General features: G+C 39.8%; 1 protein-coding gene and 1 long non-coding RNA gene across 4 annotated transcripts; both read right to left on the bottom strand.

The window, feature by feature from the left end:
• Positions 1–608: 608 nt before the first annotated feature.
• On the bottom strand, positions 609–7,444 carry LOC116659906. Its single transcript, XR_004315281.1, has 2 exons — positions 2,579–7,444; positions 609–976 (listed from the first exon to the last, which is right to left on the bottom strand). It is a non-coding gene; the product is annotated as an uncharacterized LOC116659906 (long non-coding RNA).
• Positions 7,445–9,032: 1,588 nt separating this feature from the next.
• ZNF706 (zinc finger protein 706) lies at positions 9,033–18,420 on the bottom strand. 3 transcript variants are annotated; one of them, XM_032468258.1, is made up of 4 exons: positions 18,283–18,420; positions 14,780–14,916; positions 12,922–13,029; positions 9,033–12,211 (listed from the first exon to the last, which is right to left on the bottom strand). In XM_032468258.1, the coding sequence occupies exons 2-3, from the start codon at positions 14,912–14,914 to the stop codon at positions 12,934–12,936; spliced, it is 231 nt and encodes a 76-aa protein (XP_032324149.1). In that variant the 5' UTR covers positions 14,915–14,916; positions 18,283–18,420; the 3' UTR covers positions 9,033–12,211; positions 12,922–12,933. The 3 variants fall into 3 exon arrangements, with proteins under 3 accessions (XP_032324149.1, XP_032324151.1, XP_032324150.1); XM_032468260.1 differs by having other exon boundaries at positions 18,117–18,386; XM_032468259.1 differs by lacking the exon at positions 18,283–18,420 and adding an exon at positions 17,738–18,088.
• Between the last annotated feature and the right edge of the window lie 2,351 nt (positions 18,421–20,771).

Below are 20,771 nucleotides of genomic sequence, written 5' to 3'. Positions count from 1 at the left end.
AAAAGGACACCACAAAACGGACAGCGTCCTCTCAGGCTGCAGTGAGAAAAGTGCACACGTTGTGTGAGTGAGAGGGAAGGCAGGACAGCACAGGAGTTTGGGGACTGAGGCAAGCATGCAATGCTCCCCTGAGGTTTGGTGGTCACAGCAGGTTTGCATTTGACCATTTAAATCATACATCACACTCCTGCATTCAGTACTAAGGGAAAATGTGCCAAATGTAGGTCTTTGGAATATCCACTGACTGCTGTGCCACTCAGCCACCCTGCCACAGATGGGGACAAACATTCAAGATATGGTATTTAACAACGAGCAGGACGTGGGCCCATCAGACCAGACCCTGGGCCAGTGCTGCTACGTGGTCCAGCAAGCCCCTCTGCCAGTTGCCATCCCTTTCATTGCTGCATCAGGAGGTGGTAGGTGGGGGGCTGAGGGACAGGGTGGCTGAAGCAGTGGGTGTCACTTGTAGTCAGGCCAGTGGTTATTCCTAACTGGCTATTCGTACTTCATTTGGTAACTAGCAGGCCTATACAGATTGGCACAGCCAAAAATCAGCTCTTGACACACGTTCATCGGGCAATAACTAGTTCCAGCCCTTGAAGTGGAAGTGTTTGACACTGGACTTTTTATTTTAAGTTACTTTAACGAGTAATCAGGATATGAGAGCCAAATCTCTGTATTTGGAAGTCCACTTTACTGCCTTGATGCATTAAAAATATTTTCTCTGAAATGCGCTTTTCCTCTCTCTCCTCCAGGAATCTGATGGGGGTCACAACAACCCACAACAAGTAGATTTATTCTCTTGGCCTGTGGTCAGACTTTGAAGAACCAAGTAAGAAAACACTAGTTATCTTCATTTTCTATGATCACGCAGACATTCTTTACGGAAATGGAGCTGAAAGTTGAGCCGTGATGTGAAGCTGCAGGCCTCCCTCACACGGCGAGTCTTCACATACACCAGAGTCTGTGACATTTCCTTAAAGTAACACAAGCCAATTAAAATCTGGTTTTATCCTGAGTTGGTGAGCTTTGTAGTTAAAGCTTGTAAGCTATTTTAAACCACAGAGACCCAGTTTAGTTCAGGAGCACTGTTAGCAGGCTGAACACTGGTCATAGGAATTTCTACCTATAGGCAATGCAAACAATTGTTAAAAACTACTGGCATTTTGAATTTGAAAACCAAAACACAAACTAACCAACCCACCAGTCAACAAAAACAAAAGGAAAACCACTTGCATGGTATGAATGGAAAAACAAGGGATTTTACTTATTTTATATATGTTAGTATTGGTTAAATTGTTTACCACAAAGAGCTAAAAGTTAACGACCCCCAACAAGACTAATAAAAAACAAGATTAACTTTGAAGAAAAGTTCCAAAGCATTTTAAGACCTAAGATATTTCCACTGCTATTCATTCAAAATGTTACAATCATCAAGCATCTGGGACACTCACACCTATCCAGACTGGGCGCCCTGGTCCAGCAATATATTTGTACGACCACCTTTTCCAGGGAGTGCAACCTTTTGGATGGCTAACAAGAGCCTTATTTTGTGTCTTACTTTCTATCAGGTGCAGGAATAGAGCTAAATACTCACTACTCAGTAAAGCAGGTGGTTATCCCCATTTTAGACATGAGGACTATGAGATTCAGGGATGTGACTTGAATTTACTACTCAGTCACTCACATTCTAAATGGCAGTAATGGGTTTGAACCCAGGTCTACTTGGTTAAGAGAGAAGCCTATGCTTTTCCTCTACATCAGTGACTCTCAAATATTTTCCTCCTAATGAAAGACACACGCCATCGGACACTCACATGTCTGACACACAGACAGGTTTATCTAGGGTCGTATGATTCTTGACCGGGTGGCTGAGTTCTTTCTTTCCCTCTGGGGAGGGCAGGCTGAAATGTGACTATGCTGTGGTCTTGTGGGGGATAGCCTTGAATCCATTCTAGTCCATAAACAATCTACAAACTTTGGTACTTAAAACAATCATTAGTTAATAACGAGCTTTGCACAGCTGGAAACCACATCATTCCAGAACAACTGCACCATCCCTCAGAGCTTCACACTTTAACAAAAGCACATTAAAAAAAAAAAACAAAAAAACTCCTCAAAGTGCTGCCAAGAGCCTCCAATGGCTCCTCCACCACCTCCCCAGGCAGACGTTGGACACCCAGCCTTGCAACCTATGTCAAAGGACAGCCAGTGTGAGAGCTTCTGTGTATACCTTTAAACCAGAAACTCCACTTTGAGGAATTTTTCAATAACCACTATTACATTTTTTGATTTAAATAAATAAAATGTATCTCAGGGTTTAAACCGTTGCCAGAAAGGATATTACAAGGTCCGTATCTCCTTGTTCAACCAACAGTGAGTGACTCAAGGTTCGCTCTACTTTCAAGCTACCAATAAAGGTCAGTATATTTTATACACCCCTGAGCAACACCAAAGAGCACGGGTTAAAACGCTGTATTTAAATATGGCATACTTAATCATTTCTAAATATTTTACCTCAACATTGTAATTATAAATTAAGCTTATCGGGTCTAAAAAATAAATGCCCTCACGGTACCTTTTAAACTGTGAGCAATTTTTCTGCCAATTACAAACAGGTCTCCCCAGCCACCAGTGCTTTAGGTCTCTCAGAGAGAAGTCCTGACAGCCTGGACGGACACATCTGCCACGTGACACTGCCGTGCCTTCCCAGCCATGGTCTGCACCTGCTCCTTCCCTGCCGCTCAGTTTCCACTCATCCTAGTTTCTTGAAAGCACACTCCCCTGAGCTCAGAGAAGCACTTGGAGGCTGGCCGCTGCTGCTAAGAGCGTGTTTAATCCACACTGGTACTCAGCAGGCACTCACTGACGAGTGGGAGTTCAGGGCCCTGGCTCCCCAGCCTCTGGGCAAATTCAAACTCTTCTCTTCCGCAGGCCTGTTACCCTGGCACCCCCTCCCACCCCTACCTCTCCCACCCTTTCAACTGCTTCCTCTTACTCTTCCCAGCTCCTTCTCTACCCAGCCTCTAAAAGTGAGGGCTTTCCAAAGTTTTCTCTCAGCTGTCTGTTCTTTTGATTATGTACTGCCTTAGAGATACCTACTTCTATGGTTTCGAAGATCATCTTTATGCACATCAACGCAAATCTCTTAGTCCTGACTTAAGTCCCAGCATCATGCTCCAAACTACATGTGCTAAAAAATGTCGCCACACACCCTTTACCAGTCTACTTTTTCAAGGGCGTACTGTGTCTTACACTCTGGACATTTTATACACAGCATGGATCCTTTACACATTTCATATCCTTTTATTAATCTACATGGATCTATGCACCTGTTAAGTTGCTAGAACTCTTTTGCTTAAAAATAAATGGGAAAGCAAGATCCCAAGTTCTATGCCAAAGAACAATCACTTCCAAAGTGAGGTACATTATGTTCCAGGCTCTAATGAAAGATGATCTACTGGGATGTGGAAAGAAAAATGTTAGAATGTCCTTTCGTATTATCCTAATGTTTCCTTTTGTGAAGGCTTTATAATTACAACAAAAGTACATACATATAATTTATACTTACATTAGTAGTGTATAGAATTTTTTTTTTAATAACAGACTTGTAATTTAAGTGTGGAGTCCACAGACTTGAAGTCCTGACAAACTACATTTATATTATGATGGTACCATTTGCCAGGTGATAACACATCCCAAATCCAAATGTGATGAAGGCATCCTGATTCCTATCCTAACTCAACAGTCTCCCAGTGAAAATTTATAAGCATCAGAGAAAGATGAAGACAAAGAAAAAGCAGTTTGTTATGGTAAAATAGTAAGAGCAGCTGCTTGCCACTACTTTTTCTATCTTCCTCTTGACAAAATTTGATCAAAGCACAGAGCTATCCAAGCACCCCCAGCACTGTGAATTACCTGATACTACAGAACTGCTGAACAGAAAGGGATCTTGGTGTCTGTCTACTTTAACCCCCGCCAAGTGCTGGAAAACCCTGCTGCACTGTTCTAGACATAATCAGCAACCTTTCTGCTAGGAACTTTGGGAAGAGATGCTCATTCCACCAGGTAAGGTATTCTGCTACTGGGTAGCTCCAGACATCGTGATGATTTTTTCTAACAGTGAGGTTATTTCCACTCACGGCTTCAGATCTGCCCCTTAGAGCAGCAAAGAACTGCAAGGGAGACACCTGGAAAGTTGCTAACACAGTTTACAATCTATTCACTATCCTAGACTTCCTCCTCCACTGAATGGAGTCTAGCCAAGTAATGTTTCACTTAAAAACAACAAAGATACCCCAAATCAAACACCAGTTTCAAATGAGAACTGGCTATCAATGAAGGAAGATAGCTTTGTGTGATTAATGTGTTCTAAACCAAGGTTGCACTCCCACCTTTCAAGTAGAGAAATCATGTCTGACTCATAAGGCTACAATAAACTAACATACTAGCTCTCACATGAAGAAATGCCAAGACGATTCCTGCCCATATTCTGGACTTACGCAACGTGATTTCTATAAATCCTAACTAGATTTACATTTCTCCCACTTAAACTGCTTCTTGTTGGTTTTACTTGTGTTTCAGCCTAAAGTCTTTCTGAGTTTTAATCTCTTTTGGCTTCCCTCCGTACTGTGTCATCTGTAGACTGATCTAGCTCTCTCTCACACAAACACAATTTAACTGGAAAGGACAGCTTTATGCAACTTGACATGTTGTTACATATCTATTAAACATATCAATACAGAATTGCATAATTAAGATCCACTCAAATGTACTACTGCACTATGAAATCTTGCTATCACAGTTACAATAAATCACTCTGACTTGTTGAAATTAAGATACATCGTCAAGCTGTCTCTTGATTTCTTCACGTGTACCGTCACATGCATTTCAATGAACAACAAATACTTTGTAAACTATAATATTCTACATATACAGCACTGCCTGTAACAAGCACTCTTTATGACTTAAGTACTTAAAATAATCCACAAAAGCAGTGAGAAGGGTTTCTTGCAATTTAGGGGATACTCCATTTGAAGAAAATAGTTGCATGCTCCATCACAGACATTCAAGTAGGCACAAAAATAAGCCAATTACTGTTCTTAAGGATCCTAAAAAAAGAATGTTATATATGATGCTGAAAAGGTAAAAGACCTCCAGGTGGCCACGAGAGTTAGAATTGGAGAGTGTCAGGAAGTCAGACTTAGGCCTCAAAGGAATGGGAGAAGAAAGGTGGCACCCTAATTAAGAGGCAGAAAAATTGTGTAGAGGTGAGAGAAGTTACTCAGAAACAGCAAGTAATTCACCTTGGCAGGAGCACGGGATCAAACACGGTAGCGGAAGGGGTTGGCTGTAAGCACCTGCCTGGGCCAGATGTGGGGGACTGGTCAGTCGCAGCCCAAGGGTGTGTGTTCATCCGGTGGGCAATGGAGACACCTAACAGCTTCAGCAGAAGGGGATGTGACTAGAACTACACGTGAAATTAGTCCAAGTAAGGAAAAGGGAGGTGATACTTTTTATCACAGTAGAAAGACAGTGTATGTATTTACCTAGAGACTAAGAGCAAATTTACAAGCCTTATGGCACACATTTGAGAAAAGTTAAATAAATGTCCAACAAAGGAATTGTTAATAAACAAGAAAAACCTATAGCAAATTTACCCAATGGATCAATACACAGCCACAAAAATTCACTTACTCAAAGTTTATAACATGAAAAACACTCCCTTATGTTTTGTCAATGAAATGGCAGAGTACAAAAACATAATATGCAAAAAATGACTATATGAAAGTATAAATTAACTTAAAAAATATATTATATATATGCATGTGCATAGATGCAAGAAAGAGAATACTCCCCTAAAAGTCTCCATCCTGGTGAATTTGTAAAATTCAACTGTGATACGACATTCTCCAGAATTCAGTGTATAATGGAAATGTAACACTTATAATGAAGTAGAAGATAACAAATAGCACGAGGAGACACACTATAGTCTGGGACCGTTTACAGCAGGGGCAAACATCCCTAAATACAGCTCTTTGGGCCCCAGCAGAGCAAAATTCTGTCTGTTAACCTTCACTCTTAATGACCTTGAATAATCCAAAGTTAAATTATGGACAGTATACTCAGTTTAAAAACAAGGGAAGTACCAGAAGCTGTAAAAAGATCTCTTATCAAGACAGTACCAACAGAACGTTTCACTGTTAAATATTTAAATCGTCCTAACATCATGTCACTTCCCTGTCGCCAAACCCTGAAAAGGTCCCTGCAGTGTCAGGAGTAATTTGAACTATGCACTGCAGTGTGTGCCAACTGCACAATCTGGTCCCATTCCAGGGACTGCTCCCCACTCTCATGCACGGGCTCAAAGGCTCTCAGTCACAAGCCTTGTGCTGTGGCTGGCCTACTCACTGTCTCTCAAAGAAGCTCTATGTACTTGCCTGAGTTTTTTGCTCACTCAGCCACCCTCATTTTGATTTCCCTATTCACTCCTACTCCTCCCCTAGCCGACTCCCCATCCTTCCAGGCACAGACCAACCTCTCCAACCCACACGTCACCTCCTTCCTGTATGTTCCTGCAGTTACTGTCTATAAAACACACAAAGTACTTAACCATATAGCCTAAAATTATGTAAGTAAATATATTTTGTCTTAAAATGCGATTTCTAAAGACTAGTGATCTTTGTTATATTTCTTTAATAATAAATTGTTTTTATATAATGCTTTACAGCTTATAATGTGACTGCACATTATTATTCTCAATAAATATATTGGCAACTTACAAGAGAATGCTTTAGAAAAATAAAAATTTTTTAAATGACAAAAAAATTATTTTAAAGAGAATGCTTCAGCAATGATGTGCAGAAAACTTCTCATTCAGAAAGCCCATTACCTAAAGGTCTGGGAGGATACTTTTTGCCCCACAACCCACAAATAATATTAGCTAATGGTGGAAAAAAGTTCAATACTGCATAATTGAAACAAACAAACGAACGAACAAACAAAAAACCCAAACCCTCACACCCAGTGCTTAGATCTTGGTTTCTAAATACCATTCACCAACAAAAGGAAACAGGGCTCTTTGGAGAAATGGTTCATTCTAAAGCTGGGGTAGGGAAAACACGATTAGCCTTGAGCTTCTCACAGTAACAAAATGCTCAAAAAGGGATGGGGCGTGTCAAAGGGACACATGAGCCAATTTGAAAGAGCTTCCAATGGCCAAAGCCAGAATAATCTGAATAGGAAAATAAATAAAAGTACTGGATTATGAGTCCGTACAGATAAAAATGATTGAATAAATAAGTGTGGAGAAGAAACAGATCATCTTTATAGAATCATTCCAAATAATATACATAGATATTTCCCCTCCAGGAGGTGGAGCTAAATTCCCACTCCCCTTGGGTAAGAGCTGGACTTGTTTGAAAAGATGGCAATATGGAAAGAAAAAAATAGTACCTTTCCAGTGGAGAAACCTGGCAGCACCTTGACCAAGTGACAAAGGCTAACATCACCAGTGACGTCATGTGGGGATCACTCATCCCCAAGACGGTACAGTAAGAAGGGCACTTCACCTCTGTGCTTCTCTTCACCTGTTACCCGATACAATCATGAGAAAAACATCAGACAAATCCAAACCGAGAGACATTCTTAACAAGCCTCCTGCACCTCTAAATTGTGAAGGTTGTAAAAAATAAGGTGAAGACTAAGGAAAAATCAGACCACAAGAGACCAAGAAGAAATGATAAGTAAATGCAATGTGGCATTCTGGATTGGATCTTGGAACGCAACTATAGATAAACTAGAGTTAACTGTTAACATATCAGTGATGGTTTCCTAGTTTTGACCAAGTAATTTTAAGATTGTAACATTAGAGTCAACTGAAATTGGGTGAGGGGATACAAGAACTCTTTTGTACTACCTTTAGAACTTTTCTGTAGGTCTCCAAGTACTCCAAAATTAAGAGTTTATAAAATTTAGAGATCCAGATCAAATAATATGTAGAAACATCCTGTATCAAAATCAAGATTGCCCTCGGTTTTCAATACCACTAGCCCAGAGGATGTCTGACTTGCAGCCAATGCTGCAGACTGCCCTTCCCTATTTCATAAAAGTGTTCTAGACCAAAAGGCAGTAGCTCTAATCCCAACTGGCCATTTCCCCTAAGTCCTCTGGATGAAAAGACAAATAGGCAACAAAGTCTGAACAACATGGTACAAACAATATAAAGTTTATATGAATGCCTGTGAATAAAGGCATTTGTTTTAAAATCTAGTTAATTTTACCAGACATTTAAGCCTCAGTAGGATAATTTTTTTAAAAATTAAACAGATTCAAGGCCTTTAAAAGACAAACCTTGCCAGTACCCCATGTTCCCATTTAGTAAGAATTTCTGGGAATCACAGCCTTTTTTAAAACTACATATAAAAAAAGCACTTCATTTGTTTTATATAAGTGACTTTATAAACTGACTTGATGCATGTAAGGATGGGCAATATTAAGATTTATGAGACACTTCATATCTAATACTAACTTGATATTAAGTATCAATTAATATTAAATTAATATTTAAGCCAAGATGGTCTTTGGCAAACCAGGATGTATGGTCACCCAAGCTACAGACCTTATTTTAAGAGAAACTGCTACAGGGGAAACGCTATGATGGCCTATTTCTCAATTAAAATTTTAATAAAATAGAGTCCAAAGTGCAAGTCCCATTCTGAACTTCATAAGGTAGAGGTAGTGATAAAGTGAGGTACTTAAGTCTACAAAAACCTACACATTATTAATAACACGTGAAGAAACAATGATGCTGTACAAATAAAATGATTAGAAAGCAGTATGATTTTAGCATAATTACTTTACACTGTAGGTATGCCCATATGGAGATAAAATGACTGAAGTCTCTCTGTATATGTGCAGATTTTAAATGTGAAGCCATAATATGTACAAAAAATTAGAGCTAAAGAATGTCTGTACAAAAACAAACAACTCCAAAAAGATGGTAACTCAGTAAACAGCTTATCCAAAGAACATTTAAAATAGAAAACATTTAATTTTCAGTTTAATATGGTAATCCACAATTAATAAGGACAGATTGTACTTTTGTTAATAAAATATCTATTTTCTCAGCCAAGTAGATAGATGCTTTATTAAATCTACACATTGGAAGCACTTGGTTTTCCTGAAACTTTTACAACAGATAAAATTAAGCTGGCTTGAAAGATTTCAGAATGTAAAGTCACAGCAAACACAACCCCCTAGTGTTGATCTTCGTTGCTATACACTCTAAAAAATATGTATTTCCAAACAAAACTGAAGCAGACCAAACACTACCCCCAAAATGAAAAATCTAGCACAAATGAATTAATGCAGATTCACAAAATACAGTATTTCAGTTATAGTTTGGACTGTGCTTGATCACTGTATTATTAAAAAAGGCCTCTACATTATCCACATTTTAAAACATGTATTGTATATTCCACACATTTAAAAAAATGAAGAACAACGGTTTGAGGGGTAAAACAGTGCTGCTGGCGGTCTATCCTATTCATGCTACATACATTTCAAGTTTCAATTATCATGGGATTAATTAGCTAGACAGTAACCAAAAGTGTTATCTCAAATCTGAGTCAGTGTCTTTAAAGATTAATCTATCCAATTCAATTAACTGATCTAAGCATTTTTTGGTTAAGAGCCAATTATCCCCCCTTCCAAAAACTTCTATTTATTCAATATAGCAAGGTTTCAGAGCAAGTTTTTTCCTTTAATTCTTAGAGGATTCTATAGACCCAAAACAGACAGACTGAAGGGAAAACATGGAGAAAGTAAGAAATACCTTGCCACCCTTAGAACTACCAAGTTCTACACTCAAGAGACAATTCTAAGTTGAGAAATTAAAAACAAAAACAAAAACAAAAACAAAACAGGAAGAGGCAATATAAAAACCTCCTAAAATGTAGAAGAAATTAGACTAGTTTAGTTTTCTTTAATATCTTCTTTAATAAGACATTACAGCACACAACTGAGCCCCAAGTGTGTCAGTTAAACATGGGGATGTAGATTCATATGAAGGAGGATGGAAACAAGTTTAATCTTAACCCCATTCCTTTTGGCAACTAACGGAAATACAGAGTACAAACAGAGCAATTCTCTCTCTGTATTTTGTCAAGTCTTTGAAGACACCATAACAGTTTTATAACAAATTTTGCTGTGATCTGTTAAAGAATCTTCAAATTAAATAATGAGGATGTTTAAAAACAGTAATCTTCCCCTTACACCAGATTTAACCCAAACACAAAAAAGGGGATTGCACTAATAATCCTCACACGAAGTATGAGAATTAATGTCTTCTGCGAGAGCATTGCAGCTACTTCCCTACCACTGAGATCTAGAGTTAAATATGGTGTCTTCAGCTGCTTATAGAAAGAGGGTAAATACAAGAAAAAAGCTTTTATTCTGATTTACAGTAAAACAAATGAAAAAAATTAAAACTTGTGAAAGGTTTTTAAATGATTTGTTACTAACATAAACATACATATGCTCAAAGCACTTTTAAAAACCTTTAAATTGTAATTTAACCATAACTTCTGTAACACCCATTGTAAGTAAACAGGCAAATTCTAACGTTCTGGTAACCAACATACTGGGAATCAACAGATATTAATTCTGAAATTTAGGAAAATTAAATACATGAAAAAAATGACTATCTTAAAGCAAGAGTATAATAGGAGTTACTAAGAAACAGTCATCACTGAAGCCTTTCCTTGGGAATATCTTAAACTTACAGTGAAGACAAACAAGGTGGGCAGAAATGCACAGCTACAAAGACAAATGCAGTGGTGAGTTACAGCAGAAAGAGGGAAGGCATCTTGTAATCCACAGGATCAGATCTGCGGCTCTAAGTGATTACTGGCGAATACGAGTGTTCTTCCTAGTATATAAACTCTAAAATTTAAACTGAGTTACAGCAGTTTCACTTGTAGAGTTAATAGTCGGCAAGAGTAAATTAGAAGAACCCTAAAATTAGTCTTTTTTAACTGGGCAGGATTTACCTCATTCATTGGAACCAACCCACTTCCCCATCATCCTCAGAGACAAAAGAATGTGGATGTTGGCCTATTTTAATACTTTTCTAGTTCAGATGGAAGTCATACTGTCCACAGCCTTTGATTTTAGGAATCAGTACAAGGTAAACTCCTAAAATCAACTACTCACTTAAAAAGGAAAGGGAAGAGAAGGTTCTGGGAATTAACTCAGCCACAAGTCATTCCAATCTTTCTGTTAATACAAAATCCATTCATAAATTGGCCAACTTGTTAATAACTTCCAAAAACTCCTTTGAAAATTATGAATTTCAATTTCAAAATAAACTTGAAGAATTTTCAAAGAATGTAGTATAATTTATAAAAGATAGCTCTTCACCAGTTCACGTATGTTCCATCATATTTTCTATTAACAATAGGCTTACTGATTATTTCATTGTGGCATATACTTCAGAGCATAATTTTTCAGAAGGGCTCACTGAGAATCCAACCACTTTAAGGAATTTATCAGTTATCTCCAGGCTATACCTGGCTGGCAGGTATAGCCAAGTCACACAGCAAGTTGAAATGTTCCAACCTCAAACACAGGAAACAAGAAGAGGGGAAAATGACACATGACTGTAATATACTATACTAAGGCAGCAGGTAAGTCATTCTTCACCTAGGTCAGCAGCTGCCAGTAAAACTGTGTGCACAGATTTAATGCATGAGTCTACTCTAGTTTAACTAATGAACCTGCCACTGAGCTGAGAAAGGAAAATAAAAATTGCGCTTACAATCCTAGCTGATGAATTCATTAGATTTTTATAAGGCAAATAATGTAGAAAGTCAGAACAGAATTTCTAGAACCATTTATCCTGTGATGTTGTAAAATCAAAGTACTACTTTATTAAATGAGTTATTTTACACAATATGAACATCAATATAATTACAATTGTAAAAAAATTTTTTTATAACAAGGATGGACTGATTTTCAGATTTCCAAATCAGAGTCAACTGTACATTTACACAGAATTGTCTTTGCATGAAGCCCAAAAGGGAACAGCATAAAAATGAGTGTTTCTGTAGCCCCTTTATTTTTGCTGATCAACAGTTTGTTAGAAAAGCAGCTGCAGGTTTGTTACCTAAGGTCTGAGACAGTAGAAGAGTCAAAGGTGTCATGAATTCACCTATAAAAGCATAAGAAAAAATTTCAGTGAACTTATAAGCATTACATAAATGTGACTTAAATTCATTTCAAATGTCTAAAAAAGTACATGCCTAAGCTATGAAGTTAGTCTGACTGATCTGTCAACTAAATTTCGTAACAGATCTTTTGGTGAATTTACCTTAAAAAGGAGCAATTCTCACATACACCATCACCACCATTTAGGGAAAAAAAAATTCCAACCACACATAAAGTATAAGCTGATTATTTTCAAGAAACTATCAAGTTTACACAGTGTATGCCCACATTTTACCTTATATTTTATTTAATGTACTTAGAAGCTCTGCTAAGCACTGTAAGTAAAACATCTGCAAAAAAGCACTTACAAACTTTGGTCTGCAATTTTAGAAGCAAGACCCTCAAATACCCTTGAAATAGTAATTTTTTATTTAAGCTGAAAACTTTCTTCCATTCTTGGACCAGAGATGGCCAGCATTACCTCATCCCATTTTTGGCTACAGGGGTAAAAACTTGGATGTTTCAAAGGCATAGGAAAGTTATGGTCTGGGAAAATGGACTTTTAACAATTGTAAAGTTAAACATTAACTTAAAAAGGAGCAATGATGAAGTCTCAGCTATAAGACAGAAATCAATTTCACAATTACAGAAGATAATTCCGCTCTCGTATTCAACCCTGACATTAACAAATGAAAAGAAGAAAAGGTCAGTTACCCGTAAACAACTTCATGCCTGAACATCAGCTAATTCTGGAGGAAGTGGAGTCTTAGGATGCTTGCTCTCAAAGTGCTGCTTGAAGGTTTTAGGGTCTGGCATTTGTGTCTGATTTTTAAAATTGTGCAAAAAAAGAAGAGTTAGACCTGATTCATGAAATAAAAATGTGCTAACTTTAAAAACCCTGAGCCTGCTCACAATAGACAATTATCGCAAAACACTTTAAAACTCCTATAACGTAACGGCTGGCATAAGAAAAAGGACCTTGTAACAAAGAAATTTCTAACGTATTCCCTCATTTCACATACGAAGAAGGGGTGGGTCACGTGGAATGAAATATGACTTTTCTGATTAACAATAAACAATAGGTAGCATTTACTGAGCACACTGTTAAGCACGTTACCTAAATTCTCACAGAACCTTCCAGTAATCTTACATCACTTCCTACTATCCTCATTTTATATGCTAAGGAAACTAAAACCTAGAGTTTAACTTGGCCAAGACCAATGTTTTAACCTGGTACTCCAGCTCTCAAACACTACACTGTACTGACTTACCTAGGCAGGGGCCTTCAATTATTCATTCTTCAACACATTAAATTCAATAAAACAAACATTTTTTGCTGTTTTGAGTTTTCAAAGAGATGAACTACTGTAGTACTTCTAGGTCAAAGTATTTCCTCACTAGTCATTTAGTGAAATTTAGTTTTACCTTGTCTCTTTCCAAACAGAAACTGAAGCTGCTCAATTTCATCATATTGAGTATATCAAAGCTCAGTATGAACAAGTTACTTAATGTTAATAGACGTCCTCTCTTAGATTAATGAGAATTTTTATGTAGTTAGGAACTTCTCTTTTCTCAGTAATGACTTCAATAGATGATAAACTCTAGTCCAGGAATCCAGTCTTATCAAGATTCCTTTCCATCCATTCTACCAATCCTACCCAGGTACAGGGCTGGGGGTGGGGGAGTGTGTGGGTACTGGACCAACCTCACTACACATTTTTCCTTTGGCACTTTTATTCACTAACTTCAAGGGTGGTGAGTGTAAACAAACAGGCAAGAAAGAGACTCTGGCTTGGAATTTAAGACATACTTCCTTGAGGCAGTGTGGTATAGCGGTCGAGAGGGGGGACTCTGGAGCTGGGCTGCCTGGGTTCAGACCCCAGCTCTTCTACATACTGGCTGGGTGACCCTGTATAAGTTATTTAGTCCCCATGACTCAATTTATTCTTCCATAAAACGAGAAAAAAAATACTTTATATCATAGGGTTGTTGCGTGAATTAATGGGCTCGTACTTATAAAACACTTGGATCAGGGTCTGGCGCCTGGTAAGCACTTAAATCACTCTAATCTAATAAATATTAATATTAATATTTCATATTAATTCCAGTAAAAGCCCTCAGTGTGAATATACTCTATTTAGTTTTGCAGACATCTTAGCTATGAATTTAGTAAAGCAGAAAAAAAAGCCAATTATATAACCAGAGATATTTTACACAGCTCTAAATTAAGAACGTAGACCTGACTTTCTTACAAAGTTCAAAGTGTGTTATTTGCCCTTAAGAAAACATCTTTAAAAAAAAAAAAAAGACATCTTTATTCCGGATGAGGAAAGGGATTTTGTTTTGTTTACTCCTTTTCACGAACACCTAGAGAATTGGGCTTGGCCAGAGGAGCCATTCAAAAAATACATTTGTTGAATAGATGACTAGGGGTTCTTAAAACAACTAGCTCTCAAATCTACTATTTCAATAAAGTATTTATCTTGCCAGGTTTCCAAAATTTTAATGTATACAAACCAATCTCTAATGAAAGAACTGTGCACGAGAAAACTCTGTCTTTCGATCCCCTTACCCTACAGACAGTGCAGGTATATATTAAGGCAGCTTTGGCAGCAGCCTTTTGGTCATGTCCTTGTTTCTTCTTTTGTCCAGCTTGCTTTTTGGCATTTTTCTGCTGAGACTGAATCTTCTGCTGTCCACGAGCCATATCTAAAAACAGAAGTTGAGGCATTAGCGTGAAATCTCAGTATGACACTCTATCAGAGTTGAAGAGTTAAGTTTTATAGAAACAGTTGTCAATCAAAATGTATGGATTTTCGAATTCTCACATACAATGCTATTAGAGGATAAGTTGGTACAACCACTGTAAAAACTAGTCATCTGTTCCAAAACCTCACAATTCGATTCTTGGTATATATTCAACAAAAATGCAAACATATGAACAGCAAAAGATACAGTTCAAGAATGTTCCAAGCACCTGGTTCCAAAACTGGAAACAATCCAAATACCTATTAAGAGTAAGCTGGATACATAACCTGTGGCAGATTTATACAATGAATACTACACAACATTCAGAGAGAAGGAACTACTGTTACAAGTAACAACAAGGTTGTATCTCAGTGTTAAAGGAAAGAAGCCAGATACAAAGAACATATGCTGTATGAAGTTCAAAACAGGCAAAACTAATCCAGGAGGTAATGCTGGAAAGAAAGTGCATGAGGAGGATTTTTGCGTTGCTGACAATGTTCTGTATCTTGATCTAGGTAACAGTTATACAGGTATGCTCACTTGTAAAAAGTTACTGAGTTATCTACATACCTAAGATTTGTGCAGTTTCCTATATGGAATTACCAAAAAAATAGTTTAGCCCCTTCCTCAATCATTTGTTTGCTCTTTTGCAAAGGCAGTTTTCCCTCCCCATAGTCACTGTTGTAACTTGAGATTCTTACAACTTTTAACAGGAAAAAAAAAAAAAGCTATTATCTAACGCTTCTAAAGGAGCTCAGAGGAGTAACAGGAACTGTTCTCTTAAAAACTCAAGTTTCATAAAACTACTGTGCTATTTTCTCTAAAAAAACTGGTCTTTGTAGGATTGTTGGACAAATTATTAAATAAGATTAAGGGTACCTTTACAAACATGAAAGATACCACTTTTTACTGCTGATGATCTGAAATGAACCTAACTGGTCAAAAATTAAGGGGAAAAAAGCTACTTTTACTTTTCCATTAAAATTAAAGACTTCATTTAGACAACAAAAGTTAAACTATAAAAGGTCTATATAATGAGTCTCAGCTGCTTTTTAAATACTTTAAAATTGGGTCTAAGTGGAATTCCTATGTATAGTTTTGACTAGCACTGCAATTAAATTTTAAACTTTTAAATCATTGCAGGACATGAACACACAATGGATCTACAACTTCACCAGAAAACAAAGAGTGCTGCCCTTTTCTGACTAGAACCCTAACTAGTTAACAGATACGAGGTCAAAGCATTTCATTGAAATACATGAGCTTCTCCCAAAAAGAAAAAAGGAAACTGAAAAAAATAAATACACGGAGTGGACAAGTTCCCATTAGCATTAAACACTGAACCAACAGTCAAAATATAAAGGAGGATCAATCCTTTTCTAGGAAGCTGGCCGAATATTTTAACAAATTACAAAAGGGTTTAGTATGCTAGTTGAATATAAGACCACTAAATAATGGTAAATATTACCAGATGTGTTAGCCCTTTAAGACTAAACTTCCATTTTTGTTATTTTTTAAAAACCAAACCCTTATTAATTCCAAGCAAAATGGAATGATTTTTTTTTAAGTACACTTACAAACCTATTCCCATGGAAACAGGTTTGGATACTTTTCTATTACTTGGATGATGGTAGTCAGGTATTCAATCTTTAAGTACCTCAATGTCTGTAACGTTCTTAATGTCTCAATGCCTTAGTATCAGTACCTTATGTCAGAATACTTCAGTCTTCTCACGGATCTGAACTCTTCCACACAATGTATGCTATGTATGTTAATATACTGACTGTATGGGTAACCTCTTAATTGTTTAACATTAAAAAAAATTATAAAATGACAAACTACTAATTCTAGAAGCTTCTTTGATATCTAGAAGTTAGCTATTTTTATAACATTTTTGTGCAGCAATCTGTACAAAGCAATGCCATTAGATACACACTATTTTTAACTTTAACAGTTACCATTTCTCCTAATATAACATTACACAATAGATTTAACCAACTTTCACTGTCATCTAACAAAAGTAACAAAAACGTAATAAAAGCTTTAATAAATAAAAGACAGTGGTTGCTTATTTTTAAAACAAAACTAAACGTTAACTAAGTAAAGGAAATCGAATCAGTCTAAACGCGTGAGATAGCTCCCCCCCTACCCCCACCCCCAAGTTCTAACACCACGTTGCATTGATTTCCTTTCTGAAAGCAGAAATGCAAACGAACAAGCCACCTGCTTTTGGACAGCTCAACTTAGGACTTGCTCTCAAGCCAATCGAATTTTCTACAAAACCTTAAGCACAACTAAGCATAACTTGTCCTTCATTAAATGCAACAAACTGAGGGGCGAGAAGTCATTTACAAATACCTAAAAGCTAGCTTTTAATATAATTCTTACGGGGGCTTCAAAGAGGGAAGTAGTAGAGCGAACAGCGAGTTCTTCCAAAATGAGCTCTTATAGGAGGCAACAAGTAAGCACTGCCCCAAAGATCCTCTTAAAACCAAAACAAACGAGTAAGAGAGAAAAAAAGATTCTGGATCCAGGAAGTAGGATCCTTCTTCATAACTAAACGAAACGAAGAGGCCCAAGCAGCACCCTGACCCTGGCTTTTTAACTACATTCTTTCTGGAGAGGAGTAAGGGTGAAAGCACCAGCAGGAAGGTCTATTTCACCCAGCACTTCACTGACCCCAGCTGCAGCCCGGCGCGCCTTCCTTCCCAAACCGGCTTCTCCCGCCTCGAAGAGCCCGCTCCTCTTTTCCGCCACCCAGAGCCACACAGCTCCTACATACCCGCCACTCCTCACGGACCCCGGCCCAAGATGCGCCTCCAGGAGGCCTCGGCTGCCAGAAACCCGGCCCCTTGGGCCACGGGGTGCCCCGGCCTCGAGAGCAGCTGCTGTCGCCAGGGGGTAAGGTTACCGCTCCGCTGCCGCGGCCAGCCTGCGACCCGGCCACCTGCAGGGCCTGGCAGGCGCCCGAGCTAGCCCTCCTTCCGCGGCCCGCGCCGGGACAGGACGGGATCCACCGCAACCCGGGGAGGCGGGGCAGGCCGCCGGCCCCTCGCGACCCGCGGTGACCCCCCTACGGTCCCAGCCGACCTCGCCGGCGGGCCCCCACCCCGGCCCCCGGGCGTCCTGCGGCGTCAGCGCGGGCCCCCACAGCCGCTCACCCGGGCCGGGACAGTCTTGCGTCGGAGAGACCGCGCAGCGCGAAAGGGCTGGGGGAGGTGGCCGGAGGGAGAGGAAGGGGAGCGCGCCCAGCACTGCTTCGGCCTCCTCCACCCGCCAAGGAGGGGAAAGAGGAGAGCTGGGAGCACAACAGCCCGCGCCTCGCACCCGCCGCCGCCGCCGCTGCCGCCGCCGCGCGCTCCCGCCGCCGCCACTACGCCTCTCGCTCGCGCACGCCGCGCAGCTCTCCCAGTCGCCCCAGCGCCGCCGGCTCCTCGCAGCCCCCGCCCACTCGCCTTCCTGCCTTCTTCCTCCGCCCTGAGTCTCTTCCGGTCTCGCGGGCCAATGGCAGCGCACCCCTATTACATTAGTGTAAGGGGGCGGGGCCTGGCGGCGACGGCGGCCCCTCAGAGACGGGAACTGCAGGGAACGTCGCCCTGTGTCCTCGGTGCCCCTCCTGTCCCGCGTGCTCCATCTGGGCGGCTTCAGCCGGCCCTGGGAGCCGCGTGATCTGGATCCTGGAGAGTGACGGCCCGCAGTGTGATTCACGAGTTGCTAGCTCACTCACTCGGGCGGCGGCCCCAGCGGCCTGTCTCGAGAGCCTCCCATCTCTGCGGCCCCCGCCTTTGACCCGGACCGGGGAGGGTCCCGGCGAGGAGCGCCTACGCCGCGGCGGCGTGGGTCACCGACCCGGGAGCCGGCCACTCGGGCGCACCGCCGCCCCCGCCCGCAGGGAGGCCAGCAGGCCGGGCGGCCCTTAAACTGGGACACGCAGCCTTTGTTCTCTCACCAGCTGCCCTTTACGTCGTTCCCACGGAAACCCTGGTTATTTTACCAATCTGGGGGTTTTTGTGAGTTCAAGTGTCAGGCCTGACTGTCTCTCTGAAATTTGCCGGCTAGACTCTCCTGACCGCTTTAGGCTGACTATTTAAAAATATACTGAGTTGTTAACATTGGGAGGAATGGTTACATTGATATATATGTATTTTTTTTTCTCTTGATTTACCGACCACGATAGCTAATTTCCAGTATCTGAATCAAGAGCGATGGCGATTGTGACGATTTCCAAATCTGTTTATCTGGAAAGGTCAAGTTAGTCGTTGGCTTTATTCTGCACCTCCCCCTGCTCCCACCCCAACACACATTGGTTCCTAACTAGAGCTACAGCTACAACAACAAAGGGAGCTTTTGCATTTGATGTTCTCGCCTTTCCCATAGTTTGCACTCCCAAATTTGTATGTCAGTGCCCAGGGAATGTTGGTTGAACATAAATACATCCCAGGTTACCCGGTCTGGGATCTGTATATCACAGAATTGTTTAAAATAGCCAGGAAGGAGTTAACTGCTTATTGCATTTGGGTGGCATGCCATGATCTGGTTGTTCAGTCCTTCCTTTTCATCCTCATTTTGGTTCCTTTCGCCTTCACTTCTCACACCTGCCCTCCCATATTGCAGTTTTAAATTACGTTTTCAAATTTTATTAATATCTCTCCAGCACTCTATTGTAAGTTCATTTTCACCGCTATGTACATAGTGGTTAAGCAGTGGAAACATGGTAGGAACTGAATAAATGGCTATTGACCAAATGAACTGGATGTGTTTTAAGAAAGCAGGACTTTTATTGACATATCATGAAGCTATAGCTTAATTATTAATAATCACCATAACCTTAATAATTGTATCAACTTGGCTAATAGGAGGCAGTTGAGGTACCTGGAAGACCTAGAGACAGGAAATCTAAAGAGCTGTGTTTGTCTAGCCATGAATGAGAGTGGACAATGGAAAGGGACAGGGAAGTCTGGTTGGCAGAGATAAGTCTTCTAAACTAGAGAGGTGATTTCTGTTGTGAAATGTGGTTAATATGTCACTTGTTACCAAGGTCTAGATGAAATATCCATTACAACCAGTGTTTCTTAAAGTTTTGAGTTATACCACCTTCAAAAATTTGGTAAAAGCTATGGACCTTGCCCCTAGAAAGTTCAGGTACTTATAAACTTATCCCTATTGGTAGAATTTCTCACCTTTGGTACTAATGACACCTTGGGCTGGATAATTCTTTGTTATAGGGGCTGTCCTGGGGACTGTAGGATATTTAGCAACTCCCTGTCCTCAACCCTTTTGATGTTATCATCCCATCTCTAGTTGTGACAACTAGAAATGTCTCCAGATACTGCCAAATATCCTCTAGGTTCAAAATCTCCCCTGGTGGAGGACCACTACCCAGAAGATGTGATATTATGGTAACTTTATGTGATGGTTAGGACATTTGAAATACAAAGAGGAAAGAATGAAAAAAGGAATGAATAAGATTCAACGTCTGTGAAGTGACAAACAGTAAATGAAAGGCAGATGAATTGGCATTACTACCAGCTGGTGTCCTACTTATGTTATAGAAATGTGACAGCGAATGAGAGGCGAACTCCTTAGGAGAATTTTTATACATGATTCTGGTTTAATCGTGACTGCTATAGAACTTCTAGTGACTGCTTTTCCTCTTCTGCCTTTAGACCGTCACTCTAGTTAGTACGCAGTAAGCCTGGGCCTATTTTCTGCCTCAATCCCAATCAGATTAAAGTGCTTCTCCGAAGACCTGAAAGTCTTATTTATTTATTTGTATTCATGTCAGATTTTCAGGGTGGAAGAGCTGGTGGTTAATC

This window comes from Camelus ferus, chromosome 25, assembly GCF_009834535.1.
Source record: "Camelus ferus isolate YT-003-E chromosome 25, BCGSAC_Cfer_1.0, whole genome shotgun sequence".
In the NCBI taxonomy this organism is placed as follows: Eukaryota; Metazoa; Chordata; class Mammalia; order Artiodactyla; family Camelidae; genus Camelus; species Camelus ferus.
Note: the sequence above shows the minus strand (reverse complement) of the source record. Positions and strands in the feature narration are given on the sequence as shown.

Excerpts from the sequence above, each read along its gene's own strand:
- ZNF706 (XM_032468258.1), bottom strand. The coding sequence starts at position 14,914 with ATGGCTCGTGGACAGCAGAAGATTCAGTCTCAGCAGAAAAATGCCAAA. Across the intron at positions 13,030-14,779 it reads ATACCTGCACTGTCTGTAGG|ACACAAATGCCAGACCCTAA; the intron begins GTAAGGGGATCG and ends TTTAAAAATCAG.